Source organism: Pseudochaenichthys georgianus, chromosome 1 (genome assembly GCF_902827115.2).
Source record: "Pseudochaenichthys georgianus chromosome 1, fPseGeo1.2, whole genome shotgun sequence".
NCBI classification, from domain to species: Eukaryota; Metazoa; Chordata; class Actinopteri; order Perciformes; family Channichthyidae; genus Pseudochaenichthys; species Pseudochaenichthys georgianus.
In genome coordinates, this window is record NC_047503.1 from 26,128,744 (window position 1) to 26,146,836 (window position 18,093).

The following is an 18,093-nucleotide window of genomic DNA, read 5'->3' on the forward strand; positions in this document are numbered from 1 at the left end:
GGTAACTTATTTTGTTGTTTTTCATTATCTGAGCCAGTGGTAGCATGTAGATGTTAAAGAGAAGAGGCCCCAAGATGGAGCCTTGAGGAACCCCACACATGTGATATTTGTCAACTCAGATTTGTATTTACCTATAGAAACAAAGTTGCTTCTGTCCTTTAAGTAGGATTCAAACCAATTTAGAACTGTTGATGAAAGTCCCACCCGGTTTTCCAGTCGGTCTAGTAATATGGTGTGGTCAACAGTGTCAACAGAGTACTTCTCCCACCCCTGACAGTAGTCTACCACTGAAGAGAAGTCATGAAAATTGGAGGCAGAGCATTGACTGGTGAGGTGTCTCATGTTGTCAGCGCCATCGTGTCGATCATAGACACAGAGGTGCTGAGTGACGCTTGCTCTCAGCCTCCTGATTGCCTCTTCAATGTACTTTTACAGAGAACAGATTAAATTAATCACATCTATTATGCTGTCCACCAGAGCAGGGAATAGGGGTATTTTAGATGGTTGGCATGTCTCTCAGTGGTGTATATATACTGAAATCCCCCTTTGTTCCTCCTCTCCTTGGAACTAAAGTTGTTGTGACAGCCTGATGTTCCCCTCAATGGGTTTAGCATCCAACGAGGCAACAACCCCAAAGTCTTCAGAGACACGGTGCAGAACGAAGTGGGCGATCCACAGATTATCCCTCATTTCAATATCTGTTCCCAATACAGTTTGGTTAATCATAATGTGTTTGGTTGTATTCAAAACAGTTAATACTTAATCATCACTAGTATCAGAGATTTTTTGTTTATAATGTTTAATTTTTTATTTTTGTGTAAATATAAAACCCCATTTCTTTAAACTTCTCCTGTGTCCTGTTGCCTTACTGCTTGGTCCCTATATAATATTCAAAGAGCCACGTATTCAAACGCATTTTTATGTATAATGAAGAATCAGAGAAAATACTAACTTTCAACAAGCATTTGCCAGTGGGCCATAAATGCTTGTCCACATTAAAAAGTGATGTGGCCTCCTATCTGCTGGAGGTGCAAATAAGCAAATATTTGGTCACAAGTTCCATATCAAATTAAAAGGTGATGATTTGTTCAACTGAAAACTTTTTTCAGATTTGAAGAAATATTGCACTTTACATTTCTAGTTTCAGTTTAAACAATCAATTACATGTTGACAACTTATTATAGGTTAAGCTTCCTAGCAACAAATAAAGTAATTTAAATGAGCACCACCTTTACCAGCTGCAACATTACAGTGATGAACATATTTTTGCGTAAATACATTTAATCTATAGTTTCAGATTAACTTTGGTACTCTAATTATATTTTTGACAAATGTTTTTGCATCACTGCTTCTCTACATGTGACCTTTAGACAGCATTGTTCAGACAACATATTGTGACAGTGCACTCTAAATGTAATACCCCTCATCCCACTTCCTTTCGGTCTCTCTCTCACACACACACACACACACACACACACACACACACACACACACACACACACACACACACACACACACACACACACACACACACACACACACACACACACACACACACACACACACACACACACACACACACACACACACACACACACACACACACACACACACACACACACACACACACACACACACACAGGACATGCTGCAGTGGATAAAAGCAGACTTTTTGACCGGGAACAGAACCAGATGGCACAGCTGAGTTTGGAGCACTACTGAGGAACGCTGAAATAGCACTCAAGCAATATTTCATCTTTATTAATGGCAACAGGGTTTTGTTTGAATACAGATTTAGATGATGGACACAGAGGCAGACAGTCCAAAGCAGAGGGCGGGGAGTTGATAATCAGATAATCTCCATCATTTTTTAAAGTCGGTACTATTTTTGGGCATGGTTGATTTAGGACACACTGGAATCAAATCCATTTGGTGGAAATGAAATTGCTTTCATATTAATCTTCTCTATTTCCCTAACTTTAAGTGAATGGATGAATCTAATAACAATAATTCTCACTTCACAAAATAGTGTACTTTTACATTCCTACAAAATTGTGGTATGGTCACACCAATGCATAATAAAGATGCAGTTATAATGAATGTCTTTGTCTTGCAAAAAAAAGAAATCCAATGTAGAAATGTCAACGTTGTTACTGAATACAGCAGGGAGCTCCAACAGTCTCTAAAGCTGCATTCAGCCCCAACTGTCCCATTTCTTGTGCATTTCCTGTCACAGTTGTCAACGTGCTGTGTTTCTCTGCAGACCTCTTCTTCATCGTCTCAGTGCATGGCTTCTTATCATACTGCTTTTTCAACACAGACATTTCTTTGATGCACCTTTCCTCATCTGTAGGTTCTCCTCCAGCTGTCCTTTAAGGTTTTCTTCTGTCTCTTTTTGTTGCTCACCTTTCATTCTGATGATTTTCAGTTCCTGCTGGAGGGCCAGGGTTCTCCTTTTCTCCGCTCTCATATTCTCCATTTGTATGTCCCTTTCTCTCTGGCTTTCATTACATTACATTACATTGCATTTAGCTGACGCTTTTATCCAAAGTGACTTACAATAAGTACATTCGACCAGGAAGACCGAACCTTGAAGAAAACAGAATCATATAAGTACATCAGGTTTCATAGAGCCAAGCATTTCAAGTGCTACTCAACTGGCTTTAGATAAGCCAGTCCTTTATTAGTATATAAGTGCTCTGTTAGCAGTTCTTTGTTAGTAATTCTATCGCTCCAGGTGGAGTCGAAAGAGATGAGTTTTCAGTCTGCGCCGGAAGATGTGTAAGCTTTCTGCTGTCCTGATGTCAATGGGGAGCTCATTCCACCATTTTGGAGCCAGGATAGCAAACCCACGTGTTTTTGCTGATGGGAACTTGGGTCCCCCTCGCAGCGAGGGTGCAGCGAGTCGTTTGGCTGATGCAGAGCGGAGTGCACGTGCTGGGGTGTACGGTTCAACCATGTCCTGGATGTAGGAAGGGCCAGATCCATTCGCAGCATGGTACGCAAGTACCAGTGTCTTGAAGTGAATTCTAGCAGTTACCGGAAGCCAGTGAAGGGAGCGGAGGAGCGGTGTGGTGTGGGAACATTTAGGAAGGTTGAAGACCAGACGAGCCGCTGCATTCTGGATGAGCTGCAGAGGTCGGATGGCACATGCAGCTTTCCTTCCTCTCACGTCTGATTTGCCTTTTTGTGTCCTCCTCCTTTTTGCTCTGCTCTTTCAAGCTCATGGTGAGTTTATCCAGCTCTTTCTGAAAAGTGTCTCTCCTCATTTCCTGCCTCTGCCTGCTCCTTCTGTATTTGCCGAAATTCCTTCTCCCTCTCTTTCTTTTCATTTTCCTCTCTTTCCTTTTGGATATTCTTCTCCATTGCTCTTCTCACATGGTCCTCAAGCATTTGTGTGACTTTGTCAAGCTTCCCTTGAAGAGCGTTCCTCTTCTCCTCCTCTTCCTCTCTACGTTTCTCCATCAATCTCACCATCTCTTGTGTTTTTGTCTCCTTCTCCCTCTTGATATACTCCTCCATCGCTCTTCTGAAGGCCTCCTCATGATCTCTTGACAGCTTCTCCTCCTCCTTCTTCTCAAACTGCTGTCTTTTCTTCAGCTCCTCCATCTCCATCTTGCTTTTTTGCTGAACCATTTCCAGCTGTTTTCCATACAGCTCTTTTATTACTGCCTCCGAGTGTCCAGAAGCCCCGGAGTGTCCAGCAGCGATCAACAAAATTCTCCAGAGACCCTGTGACACTGATGGGTGACGGAGGAGCTGCTAACCTTTGAGTCAAAGACCTTACTGCCAAAGATAGAGTTGGCGGTGGAGCTTTTTCCGCTGCCAGTCTTCCCCAGCAAGACCAGTCTGACCTCAGCAGAAGAGGAGGATGGCTTATTGACTGTAGAGACAAAAAATGGGGATAGGTTATGTTCAAAAGAAAGAAACATCAAAACGTACCTGAACCTCTGATAGAAGACAGCTGCCTAATGGATGACATGACATCTTGCCTCTAGTCGAGAACTAAATAAAACAATATAGGCTAACTCTATAGGCTATATAGGGTGTTTCTGACCCTGTGACATGTTAAACCCTTTTGAACTCCAACCATCACCATCAGCATATCCCAAATGTCTGGAGAAAGTGCAATCGTCTGTCTCTGAAACACACAGAACACCAGATTTTATCTCCAAATCTCTGACACTCAAACAAGAGATCTTGGTCCAGCAGAGGTAAAGAGCTGTGATTCAAGAGATTGGGTTGTGAAGTATTTGGGGTCAGTGTGATTAAAGTCCAACTGAAAGATCGTTGAGTCTCTTTTTCTTAAAAGTTATTAGGTTTTTTTTCTCAAGGGATCACTCTCCAGTCGTTGTCATGCAGACTTGGTACATTGTCCAATTGTCTTCAATAGAAATCCATCAGACAGATATATTATTTTAGTCTGGACCAAAGTTGTGGACCAAAACAAAGGCAGACCAACATTGACACTAAAAAATTACCTCTTCAAGACAAAGGCTGTGTGATGTCTCTACCACACAACATATTGATTGTTTCTATCGTGACATTCTGCTGAGACTGACAGCCTGAGATCAATTTGTGCCACAATCAAATGAGCAATACAAATGATTAACAGTGGATTTTAAAACATATTCTACTTTTTTTAATTGTTTGGAGATGTTTTTATCTATTTTTATTCATTTAACTTATGGCAGTTTGGGTTCGCTATTGAAGTCTCCTATTGTATTCGTTTTCCCCCCCTTACTTTGGTGTTCGCGGTCAAATTTGACCGGTCCTGTTTTAACTGCTATTACATTAACACAAAAACCATTAATCATCACCAAATTTCATTTAACACCCTTTCAAACTGTAAATATTGTATCAGACTGGTATACATGAAAAACTGCAGTAAATATACAAAGAATAGACACTGAACATGTATTGCGTGTGCCAGGTGTGATCCATGTGGGGGGATGGGCACATAAGAGCAGGAAATGTGTCAAATTGTTCTGTGTGTGTGTGTGTGTGTGTGTGTGTGTGTGTGTGTGTGTGTGTGTGTGTGTGTGTGTGTGTGCGTGCGTGCGTGCGTGCGTGCGTGCGTGCGTGCGTGCGTGCGTGCGTGCGTGCGTGCCTGTGTGTGTGTGAGTGAGAGAGATCTGATCCGGATGGTTACTAATTCCTTTTCTTTATGGCGGTCATCTTTGACCGGGAACACCATGGGTGTTACAAAGTTGACTAAATCATCCAAAATGCAACAATTGTATATGTTCAAATGTCTACTGTGAAGGATATCATAAAGCATTAATGCAATCGAATGTAAAACAAAAAAGTTATGATTGATGAGTACATCGGTCAGATTTGACCCGAAGACCACAGGAGGGTTAAATGAAAACACCTATTTAGAGATAATAATTTACTTTAGTTTGAGTCTGGTGAACAGTTTATGACTTTATAAGAGAATTACAATTCAAATCATAATCTCACAATGTTAAGCACTAAGATGTTTATTTTACTTGATTTGTCTACATAAGGCACTAAACATTTTTGTATTATTATTATATTACATCATCACTACAGCTCTTATTTGGCCTTATTGTTTGTTATATCCATCACATTCAAATCTTTAATAAAACGTTTTGTGAAGAAACAAATGTGTTACTGATTTAATGTTTTGATCGAAAGAATTTCTTCAAACTATTAATTTATTGTTAAAATGTTACTTAACAATTCGTTTTCTGTGAGTGTGTGTGTGTGTGTATGTGTGTGTGTGTGTGTGTGTGTGTGTGTGTGTGTGTGTGTGTGTGTGTGTGTGTGTTCCCCTCAATCTTGGATTTAATGACTGCATTGATTATGTACCTTTCACTTTCCCTGAAAAATATATATCTGCCCATTCTCACCTTCCTGCTCATGTTTTGATCTGCACGAATTTAATTTAGTTAATACTTTTTTGAAGAAAAAGAAAGAAACAATGAAAAGATATTTTATGCTCAAAGGCAGGTCTAGAAAATGTATGCATAACAAATGTGTTTTGTAGCGTAATGCATACCGCTGGTACAGGAAGTGGAGCCATACTTTATATCAAAGTTTTATGTTTTAATGGACCAATGAGCAAAGCATAAGTTATTTAAAAGGTACAGATTATTCACCGTTCACACTCTGGAGGTAGGTTTTAAGATCTAAATATCACATTAAAAGGAGTAAGGTCTCTTTGTAGAATAAGAAAGGTAAACATTCTCTCCAATTCTCAACCTCAAATATTCACAACTTAGATAAACCAATTGTTTTATTTCTAAAAAAAAAAAAAACATAAAAGACTATTGTCATAACCCTGCAAACAATTCCATGAAGATCAAGAACGGAGAGGAAGATTGCCCCCATTTTGATCATACGTAAGGTAGATATTTTAGTGTTTCAAATAATATTTCAACCAAAAAGCACATGCATTTGTGCTAGTGTGAGACTGATTAAAATGAAATGTAAAAAAAATATGCATGTGCTTCGCATGTAGTGAGTGTACGACTGGATAAGTGAGACTTGGATTACAGTACATGAGATGGTTTTGTAGTAGTTGAACGCAGTTCCCCTTTACTTCAATTCATCAAGACTTCTTCATGTTTTTGATGATTCTTTCACTGCGGTGGCATGCGAGAAATATGTTTTCTTCATGAAATTACATTTTTAGAAATTGATATACACAAATGTTGTGTATATATTACTTTAATCTGCTGGTGCTCTCATTGTAACTGACTATGGAAAACAGCATCATGTGGTTGCCTAAAACGTAGTGTAAGTAATGCAATGCCTATAGGGTCTGGCTGTTAGCTCATCCATAATAAAGAGTCCAGGCATGTTCAAAGCGAGGCCTGGATCGTCTTACCGCTCCACTGCTCCCTCACACATGCATGCACACCTGAGGTTAACTATCTGAGAGGCTTTGATGAATTTCTGTGTTTGTGTGCTCGTGTGGTTAAATGGATGATTTGTTTGCAATGACCTTGTCTTCATTAAGTCAAAGCCAAAAACCACAATGACCCTCATACACACATACAACACTGACACACATATAAAACAGTTCTGATTTGTTGAATTCAAGTAAAAATGAGGTGCCTCTCGAGGAACACTGCGGTACAACAGTGATGTGGGATAAATGTTGTAAAGGCGGAAAAAGGATGATCATGAAGAAGGAGGCTGTCAGGATGCCTTGGCGATGATGAGGATGCTCATAAGGAAGACCATGACGAAGAAGATCCACATGAAAAACCTATCCATCACCTTGGCGACTTTCTTCCACTCTGCAGCCTTGACACAAGTAGCTCTCTGCTCGCGGAAGCAGTTGGCGATGTACTGAATGTTCTTCACCAACTGATGATGAAACAGATAAGAGAATGCAATTAAAGAAACTTTAGAAGAAGAGGAGTAATCAGATAAGAGAGGAAATGGAGAAGCACCTGTTTATGTTGGAGGCAGGGGCAGCAGCAGGGGCAGGCCGGGACTTTCTCTGGGGGATAGAGGAGCTGCTCCTTCAGCCCTCCGTTCAGCTGCTGGAGGTTTTGTGGACGAGGAGAAGCCTGGTAGTCCAGCTCGTCCCTCCTGATGTGGTGGTAGCGCTGTGGTGTCTTCCCCTCGTCCCTCTCCAGTCCGGATGTATGGTTGTTGTGGTTATTATAATGGTGACGGCTATTGTTGGCGTTGCCGTTCGCTTGTACTTTGTGATGCTTGTTGGGGTGAGGCATGGTGTGGCCGTTGCTGTACTGGTGCCGATCGTTGTCGTGATGGTAGTCATGGAGATGGTCATCGCTGGCGGGCTCCTCGGGGTACAGTGGGGTCCTCTCACTCGCTGGAGTTGTGCAGTTCTCCCCCACCTCGTACACAAAGAAGATTTTGGACATGTAGTCTATGATGAGCACCTTTGCCCAGTGAGGAACAGGCTTGGCCTCAGCACCACAGAAATGAATGTTCATGATGAAGATGGTGAGAGAGGTGGAGGCTGTGATCATAGTCATGGTGGCGATGTAGTACTTTCCTAGAAGAGAGGACAAAGAAAGGAAACATTTATGAAGTGGAAATGCAACCCATACAAAACAGATAAATTACCTTATTTGCAGACCAGGTTAAACAATGACATACAGCTTGCTTATTTCATCAGCAATTATCTGGAAAGACATGCAATGGAAATCTGTTGTCTCATCTTTAAACATAGATATATCAGTCTAATTAACAGCAAATTCAAAATTGCATAATTGAGTTTTACATAGAAGCCCATTTCCACCAGGAAAATAAAAAAGGATAAAAAAAGAAAATGTTGTTCTCATGACAATACAACATCATGCAATATTTAGCAGAAATTACAACATGATAAGTCAAAAGTGTGACTTACTCAGTCATAATTATAAGATACAAAGTAAGAATTATGAGACACTAAGACAAAATGCAAAAAATAATTAGATATAAAGTCATGTAAAGTTGTGACTTGGTAATAATATATAAAAATATTCTATCAATATTGACTTAAAAAAAAAAAGATTTAATCTTCTATATTAATAAATAATATATAATGAAATGAAGAGAGTATATCATTCACACCTATATAGGGCATGCTCTCTGCAGGTGGCATGCTTTCAGCCACCAACAACTGGAACACAGTGAGCGCCAGCAGCACCGTCACCCCGAGGGAAACCTTCTCCCCCGAGTCCGCCGGCAGGTAGAAGCCCAGCGGGGCCAAGAAGGAGATGAGGAAGCAGGGCAGGAGCAGGTTGAAGATGTAGAAAGAGGAGCGGCGCTTCAGGAGCAGAGTGTATGTGATATCTGTGTAGGGGTCGGAGCAGCAGCCGTACATCATGACGTTCCTCACTGCCGGCATGCCGTGACACTCCCACTCCACGTTCTCCACAAAGTCAGACAGGTCACCGCTGTCCATCCCCAAACTGATGTCCACCTGCGTAGAGGACACACATTGTGGATATAAGCGCTAATATTATGTACATGTAGAGAAGGTAACTAACAACCATGACCCCTTAGTAATATAGTTTAAAAACAAGAGGTTATTCAATCTTAATGTATCTAACCTTGTCAAGGTCAGAGGAACTGGAGCCAATAACAGAAGAAAATTGCAAATCCCACAAAAAAAATCATCCGATTTTCCTTTTTGCTACTTAAAATGTTGAATATCCTAAACCGATAAAAAGAATAGTCATGTCATCATCGAGTTGAATCATAATTTTTATGCATTTAGATCATTCTTAATAAAAGACGTTCTTTAACCCGAAATAATAACTGATTCAAAGAAGAAAGAAGGTCCTTGTCTCAGTCAGCGCCCCTACTCAAACTCACCTGGTTACCATTGTAGGTCCAGGAGCCGAAGGTGAGTTTGCACTGCTGCCAGTCGAAGGGGAAGTAGGAGACGTCCACCACACATGTGCTCTTTGTGATTGCAGGAGAGTCCCAGATGATCTCTCCGTTATATCGCAGCTTTACATTAGTGCTTGATGCACTTGACTCCTCATCTGCCCTACACAGACATACAGAGACAATGTAGTCAGATATAAATAAATCTGCATTATGAGTGCACAACAACATTTATCTTTACTGACTTGTTGTAGAGGACGATGTCCGGCTTCCAAACCAGATCGCTGGGTATGTTTATCATCTCAAGGTCATCATAGTCCTCCTTGTCCCACTTCAGGTAGGCGTCATGCCACACCAGCCTGATCCACAGGTATGTGGTTAACACCTGGTTCCTCTCATCCTACCCACGCATATAAAAACATTTTGAAAGAGAGAGGGGTAACATTGAACAATTTTTACAGACTGGATGCTGCCAATTTTTACTTTATTGGACATATTCAAGTAATCAAAGTTTAAACGTTTAAATGTGTAGGAAAGGTCAGAATTAAAAGATAAAGTAAGACATACATTACAATACCATGTAACATTAGAAAGAAAGACATAGATAAAGTATAACAATTGAAAAGTAAGTTACAAAATAATCCATCACTTTGCACAAATGCAAAAGGAAAGGAAAGTTAGATATGTAAGTAAATATCAATTAAGCAATCTAAACATACATGAAAAAGAGGAATTGTGTATGATTGACGAAATAAATAAAATGTATAGAAGGGTACTGCACATAGGTTAAAGTTAAGTGTAAGCAATACTCCAGTATTGCTTAATATTCAACACTGGACTCCAGTGGTCTCAGGAAAACAAGACTGAAGGCAGTACTGTTAATACAAACAGTATGAACACACACATTTTCAAATAGATTAGTTTCCAGCTCTTATCCATGAGGAACACTCCATGGATTCACATGTCAAAGTCAATTAATTAGTCGCAGGGAGGATTGTGAAAACCGTCTCCTTCTCTCTGAAGGAGCATAGTCAAAGACTGATCAAGTGACAACACCCGTGTATCTCAGCTCAGTAACAGGGAATGCAGATATGTAACTGAAAGCTTGAGTTACAAACTAGGGCTGTGGAAACACACCATGTTAACGAAACACACTTTAGAGGTGCATGCCTTAAGTCTGAAACCCAATGTTTTTAGATTACCTCTGCTGAATTACTTCAGTTTTTTGCCATCTTTCTTTCGCCTACTTTATGAATCGCAGTCTTGAAACAATGGAGTATAATTTGAAGACTTGTTGCATTGGTTATACTGTAGCAGTCTAATAACTTAACTTAAATTAAAATGTATACTTCTTATCAAAGTTGTGTCAGTCTTCTTATATCTTTGATACATTCTGCTAGAATACTAAATCCTTTTGAGTTCTTGTGTTTGATCTTTTTGCAGCCTTCTTATCACAGACAGACTGCCACCCTGCTGTTAAAAGTTAAATTGGTGAAGGATAAAAATGAGTTCAAATAGTTATTCATGACATCTGTTTATTTTTATTTATTATTTCACATATTTCATTTAAAGGTATGTTGGTAATTCACTTCAGAAACACTTTTTGTTATATTCCATGGAATGCTCTTAACATCCTGATAGCAATGAATACATTAAATGCTTTGACAATAAATATATACAAATATTTAATCTGTGGAAGCCGTGGCGCTGTAAAAAGCAAGTCCAATTATCTGCCCCGGCCCGCGGCAGATAAGTGGATAGCCTACCTGCCTGTCAGACTTCCATCGGGGCACAAACTTATCTCGTGCCCTCATTGGTCATCTGCGCGTTTGTGTGTGTTGGAGGAGGGGCTCTGTGAGGAAGTCTGAAGGAAGGGGCAGATTTGTTTCGGTTGTGTACTTTCAAATGATAGCTTTTCTCCAAAATGATTATTATATTATTAATTTTCATTTTGGAGAAACCAGCTCGAGTAAGATTTGTTTCGGTTGTGAAAGGATTTTTTGTCAAAGCACTTAAGATATTCATTGCTATCGGGATGTTAAGAGCATTCCATGGAATATAACAAAAAGTGTATCTCGAGCCGGTTTCTCAAACTTACCTACCCCACCTTTAAGTTGATCAGAACTAACTTGTAGTATAAATGTGGGTATATGGGTGTTGTCTCTATGATTCGAAAACAGGATAGAAAACTATAAATGACAACAGCATATCTTGATCTCTGATATTCCCATTAATCATTTATTTATTCATCCTCTTAAACTCTGAAGAAACCACAGTTAAACCCAGCCGAACAACTCAGGTTCTAGTGTAAACAAATCATCAAATACACAGAAGTTTCAAAAGAGACAATATACATTTGGGGTCTTTATATAAACTGGGTCTTGTACTTAAATATACCAGTCAGTGTATGTACTACAGCTATAAAGAAGTTTTGGAACCAGAAAGTACACATTCTTCTATTTATATGAATGGGATGTCCTTATTTATAAGGCAATCTTGAACTTGATACCTTTATATTTATGAACATCGTAAATATCTGGAAGCTACTGTCTCAGCTCTGCATTTGATACTGAAAATATTTGTACTCCTGTATCTTTACCCAATGTCCATATTAGAATGGGAAAACAGATATAGGTATGCTGCTCCTGCTGCTTGATATTTGTCGCAGACTTATTTGGTGCCTTTAACGATTTTTAAAGACTTTAACATGTTGTAGATGATTTGATAGATCTTTTTATCTTGTTTTATCTAGAATATTACAACCTGAGACTTACTTTTTGGTATACTCTTGCTGGGACCTGAAATGTAATTGTTTGTATCTGTTGTTTGTATCTGTGTGTCTGATTTAATTTGCTGCTGCTGATTTGGCCAGGACACTCTTGTAAGGAAGCAATTTAATCTCAAAAGGAGTTTTCTAGTCAAATATAATGTGAAATTGCACACCACAATTATTGTTGTTGTTTAAATGGCTGTATATGTTGCTGGGGTGCACATTTAATGATAGCCTACGTACTTGAGTGTGCTCTCTACTCACCATATCTTTGATCTGTGAGAGAGTGATCTGCAGGGAGACATTGAGGGCTGCGTCCGTGTCTTCCACCGGCCTCAGAGCGTTGGAGTAGTCCTCCATCAGGTCAGTCAGTAGTTTGCGGGCATATTGACCCTGAGCCCCGTGGGACACTGAAGGGCAAGAGGAGAGCAGAAGATGAGGACAACAGAGGTCACAATAGAGAAATGTCAGGAAATTGCAGATCCAAGAGTATTAGAGGTCAGAATTGACTTTATGATATTGGTCAGATATTATCATCAAACACACATGCAGAACTGACCTTGTACCAAAAGGCTGATCCAGAGCATCAGCGCTGTCTTCCTCATTTTCAACTAGTCACAATCCGATGGATCAATTATTCAGCAAAGTAGTCTCGGAGACAGCCCAGGTCTAAATCCAGAGCGTCACTTTATTCTGAACTTCATTCTCCCATGCTGACACTGAGCGAGACCACAGAGAAACTCTCCAAATCTCACATCCTGTCAGAAGCGCTGAATGCTTCGCTAGTTGTTAGTTGCAGTTTTCCTCTCTGTCACTGTCTCTTTGTGTGTGATCGCTGCTCCGGAACAGGACCTGGGGCTATCACACGCACGCACACACACACACACACACACACACACACACAGGTGCAGTATCACATAGCACACAGGCACTGTGTGAAATGTGATACTGCAGCCCTATACTTATGTACATGACCACAACCTGCTGTAGTGCACACACACACACACACACACACACACACACACACACACACACACACACACACACACACACACACACACACACACACACACACACACACACACACACACACACACACACACACACACACACACACACACACACACACACACACACACACACACACACACACACACACACACACACACACACACACACACACACACACACACACACACACACACACACACACACACACACACGTGTGGATCAATAGTAGACAGCGGTGATCCGGGACACACACACACACACACAGCTAATGACACATTCAGTACTGCAACACTTTCTTAACTTTGGTCAGGTCTTTCAAGACAAACAAACAAACAAACACACACAGACAAACATGTCATGACACATGTCATTCCCGCTACATGGCAACGAACACGATGCAGATCAAGGATCAGGTTTCAGGATTAAGATCATATGTATAAAAAAGAGTAAAGCTGTATACTAGATGCAGTGATAAGATGGCATCCTCTACATCTGTAAGCTGTTTAAGACCAGCAAACGAAAAACAGAGACAAACTATTTTTCTGTTTTTTTATTTAGAGCTCCTCAAAATGTAGGTGCACCTTTTTGATGTTGTTAACAATGTTATGTGTCCATCATAAAGGAATACTATGGAAATAGATTTTTATCCTGCTTCATTTTTATGCTTAAAACCTTGTTTGTGTGTTATACTTTTTTGTCTTCGAATGAGCAAGTCCCATTCTGGTGTGTGTGTGTGTGTGTGTGTGTGTGTGTGTGTGTGTGTGTGTGTGTGTGTGTGTGTGTGTGTGTGTGTGTGTGTGTGTGTGTGTGTGTGTGTGTGTGTGTGTGTGTGTGTGTGTGTGTGTGTGTGTGTGTGTGTGTGTGTGTGTGTGTGTGTGTGTGTGTGTGTGTGTGTGTGTGTGTGTGTGTGTGTGTGTTGTAAATGTAATATGAAGTGAGGTTTTAGGGATTATGTTGTATATAAAGTTTAAAATATAGTCTTTATGCAGAAAGTTTTTCTAAAATATCCCAAAATGCTGCACATTAGTTCACAAATTGAGAGACCAGATAGATCATACTCAATCAAATTATTTTGACACCTGATTTGGGTGTGATCATAACATTTCTAGTTTTCTGAATATATTCTTGTTATATCTCTCACAGGCTCCATCCTCTACTGAACTCTATGGGTACTCCCCTTGATCATATCAAGAGAGAAAAAAATGGACTCACCATTATTAGAACAGCGACCCTGCCCTTCATGCCTGGGCGTTATTGCAGGCGCCGACCTCCACCGCCGCTGTATCGAGTGCCTGGGGTCCGACCACGCAGCGGCCAACCTGGGCCCACTTCCGGCCTGCAACGCCTGCCGTCTGATCCCTCGGCTCAGCCGCAGCAGGACTTCCCGGCGGTGATGACTTCCTGGCGGTGATGACTTCCCGGCGGTGATGACTTCGTTTCGCACCCCCTGCCAGACATCTGGCGATGTGTGGAGGCGACGTGTCGACAGCCACTTAGGACGAAGGCTCCAGTGGCAACATGGGCTGGAATCCTCAGGGTGCAGGACCACCCGGACACGGAGTGTCCTGGTGTCCTATCTTGTGAATTGGGATCTATTTTTGTCTTACTTACAGTTATTGGCTTGCTCATTCCACAGTGAAAGTGTATGCAGCAGCCATCTCGTCAGCCTTTAGTCAGCCACTAATGTTGCGGTTTTTACGGGGGGTCAGGAGGCTGCGCCCAGTAGTGCACGCCTCCACCCCGCAGTGGGACCTGCCGCTGATGCTCGAGGCTCTGGTGTCAGAACTGAAGAAACACACTCCTCAATGTCAGTCTTGGTACTTTATTGACAAAGATGATGACACCCTGAAACAGAGCAATGCCGCAGGATAAGCTGACAAAGTATTACATACATGCATGTCATGACCAATACACATATATTAAATTACATATATTAAAGACACACTAAACAGTAGTGGAAACAGTCTTACATGAGTGAGTGGATGAACGTCTCAACTCGAGGCGGAGTGAATGAACAACATGTGAACTAAAATGGCCGCTAAGCACTACCGGGTCAAAGCACGGCATATCCGGGCAGCGACAGCAGTGACGCTGCCCTCTTGTGGCCGGCGATAAACTCTTCAGCCCCCACAGACCGGAAAGCTAAGGGACGGAATAGGTTAACGGTCTAAATCCAGCTGCCGGGCTCGTAACGTGCAGGCGGCCTCCTCACGCGGCCTGGCCGAGTAGGCTGGGGCAGCATCGGCGGCGACTGCGGCACCGGTGCGCCCAGGAAGGCACCCGTAGGAACGGTGAGGTCAGAGGACGCCTCACCGGCAGGTGCCGGTGGGGAAGCGCCCATAGCCGAGTCGCGGGGTCCAACAGCCGGCCGCTGAGCGATCCCCTGGGGCGTCGCCCAGCCCGGGTGGATAGGTGGGGGCTGATGGTCCAGAGCAGCGGGCGGTGGCAAGGGCGCAGCCGGCTGCTCACGGGCGCAGGGTGTGGCCGGCGTATAGGCACGGAGGAAGCGCCGGTTGCGCAGTGTCAAACGTCCCGAACCGTCAACCCTGATCCGATACTGGTCGTGGCCCGGCGACTCCACCACGATCCCTGACCTGTCCCATTTATGGGGGCTTGGGCCTTGCTGGTTCTGGAGGAATACCCTTTCGCCGAGTGCCAATGGGCGGAGCGGTCTTGAGTGAGTCCCCAGAGACTTGGTGGTACGGGACATACGGGTCCGAAGGGCGTCCTCCTTCGCCGCCCATGCCTCGCGCCATAGCAGGCGGATGTGCGGGTTCGAGAACTTCTCGAGGCGGTTCACGAAGGAGAGCGAGCCACGAAGGAGAGCGAGCCACGAAGGGGGCGGCCAAAGATGATCTGCGCTGGCGAGAGGTTGCAGTCGGGGTCAGGCGTGTTTCGCAGCTGCAGCATAGCACGCAGGAAGCGGTCCTGATCAAGGCCGCCCGACGGGCCGGTGTTGGACATAAGGAGGCGCTTAGCGGTCTTAACTGCAACTTCTGCCCTCCCATTAGACTGCGGGAAGCTAACGGACGACACACGGTGTTTGACGTGCCATAAGCGGAGGAAATCCTCAGTGTGGCTCGCCTTGAATTCCGGACCACCGTCGCTCGAGAGCTCCTCCGGTACACCGAAGGTGGCGAAGAATGAACGGAGGTGTTGGACCAGGCCAGCTGAGCCCGTAGAGCTCAGGACCTCTACCCAGCCCGAGAGACGGTCCCCGACAACTAGGTAGTGGCGGCCCCCATAGTCGAAGAAGTCAGCAAACACCGCCTCGAATGGCGTGGACGGGGGTGAGGACGGCAGGGGGGGTGTAGCCGCCTGTGACGGAGCATTGCGGTTGCAGTCTGCACATCCGTCCCTGGTGGCCTGAATGTCCCCGGACATCCCGGGCCAGTAAACTATGGCTCGGGCATGCTGCCCCATCGCTGAGGTTCCCTGGTGGGCGGCATGGAGATGCTGAAGGACTCTCCCACGGAGGGATGGGGGGACCACCGAGCTCCCGTGCGTCGTCGCGGATGGAGGCCATGAGTGCTGACTCCACGGCGTCAGGCCCGCTCGGCAGCCCCAATGAGAGGCCGTTCGCTGAGCCCGAGGGGGAAGGATGCCTCGACGTGGCATCAGCGGCATAGTTGCTCTTGCCAGGCAGATGCACAATGTCAAAGCGCCATGGGAGGGTGCGCTGCTTGAGTCTAAACAGACGCGAGTTTGTGATCTCATCCAGCGTACGGTCGCCAAAGATCTTCACCAACGGCTTATGGTCGGTGACCACGACGAGGTTGTCGGACCCCTGCGTGAAGTACCGCGTCTGTTCCAGACCCCAGGCCACAGCTAGGGCCTCTCCCTCGACGGCCGCATAGCGTTGCTCCGCAGGGGACAGGAAACGTGAGCCCGCGAGGGTGATCCTCCATCCACCTGGACAGCAGTCCGGTATGCCCGAGGCACAGTGACAATGTTGCTGGAGCAGGAAGTAGCCAATGCCACGCATGGACCAGTCAGGGCGGAGGCAGGTACGCTTCTGCATGTCGTAGATCTCCACGCCCTCACGGATGGCCTCCATTATGGCTTGCTTGGACGCCTGGAAGGCCTCCTCCAGAACGGGGGACCATAGGAACACACAGCGTGGGCTGAGGAACGGCTTAAATGGAGCCATCGTGTCACGCAACTGGGCGTAGTTGGCCACCTGGTTGACAAGGCCGAACCAACTCCTGATGTCCGTCGTGGAGCTAGGGGTGGGGAAGTCCCGGATGGCGTCCAAGTATTTCGGGAGCGGTTCGATGGTAGATTCCGACACCCTGAAGCCAGCAAATCGACGCACCTCTCCGCGAACTGAAACTTGTCTGAGTTCAACACGATTCCTGACCGGCCGACACGCGCCAGGAAGTCGATGGTCCTCCACCAGTGTTGCTCCAGGTCGGTGTCATAGTGGATGGTATCATCCACGCAACGTTCCTTGCGTTCATAGTCCGAGAGGACGGCATCAAACCGACGGTTGTAGCCATCCCCTGATGACAGGAAACCCTGTGGTGCCCTGGTGTAGCGCCAACGGCCGAAGGGTGTGATGAAGGTAGTGAGGTGGCGATCCGACTCACGCAGGGGGACACTGTGGTAGCCGTTCCAGGCGTCCGTGACGGTCTTCCAGGTGCCCTTAGGGACGCGGCGTGCAAGGTGGAACGGGGACTCAGTGGCGAAGGTCTCACGTTGGCAGAACTTGTTAAGGGGGAGAGGTCCACGGTCCTGCGTGGGGAGCCGTCGTGCTTCCGAGTGACTACCATACGATGGCACCACGTCACAGGCTCGCCGTATGGCACACGTTCAATGACCCCAAGGGCTTCGTCCCGCAGTAGGTCATCGTGGACCCTCCGCTGCCAGTGTAGAGGCACTGTAGCCGCGGTGTGACATGCCCTAGGCGTAGCTGCGGGGTCCACGTGCATCTCGATAGGTGGCCCCTCCATGCATGGTAGTGCTCGATGGGGGCAAGTATTGAACGT

General features: G+C 44.4%; 1 protein-coding gene across 1 annotated transcript; it reads right to left on the bottom strand.

Moving 5' to 3' along the window:
* Positions 1-6,315: 6,315 nt before the first annotated feature.
* On the bottom strand, positions 6,316-12,699 carry chrna9a (cholinergic receptor, nicotinic, alpha 9a). The gene is made up of 7 exons (XM_034093989.1): positions 12,654-12,699; positions 12,359-12,504; positions 9,570-9,724; positions 9,310-9,487; positions 8,563-8,914; positions 7,428-8,002; positions 6,316-7,341 (listed from the first exon to the last, which is right to left on the bottom strand). The coding sequence occupies exons 1-7, from the start codon at positions 12,697-12,699 to the stop codon at positions 7,171-7,173; spliced, it is 1,623 nt and encodes a 540-aa protein (XP_033949880.1). The 3' UTR covers positions 6,316-7,170.
* Positions 12,700-18,093: the final 5,394 nt, after the last annotated feature.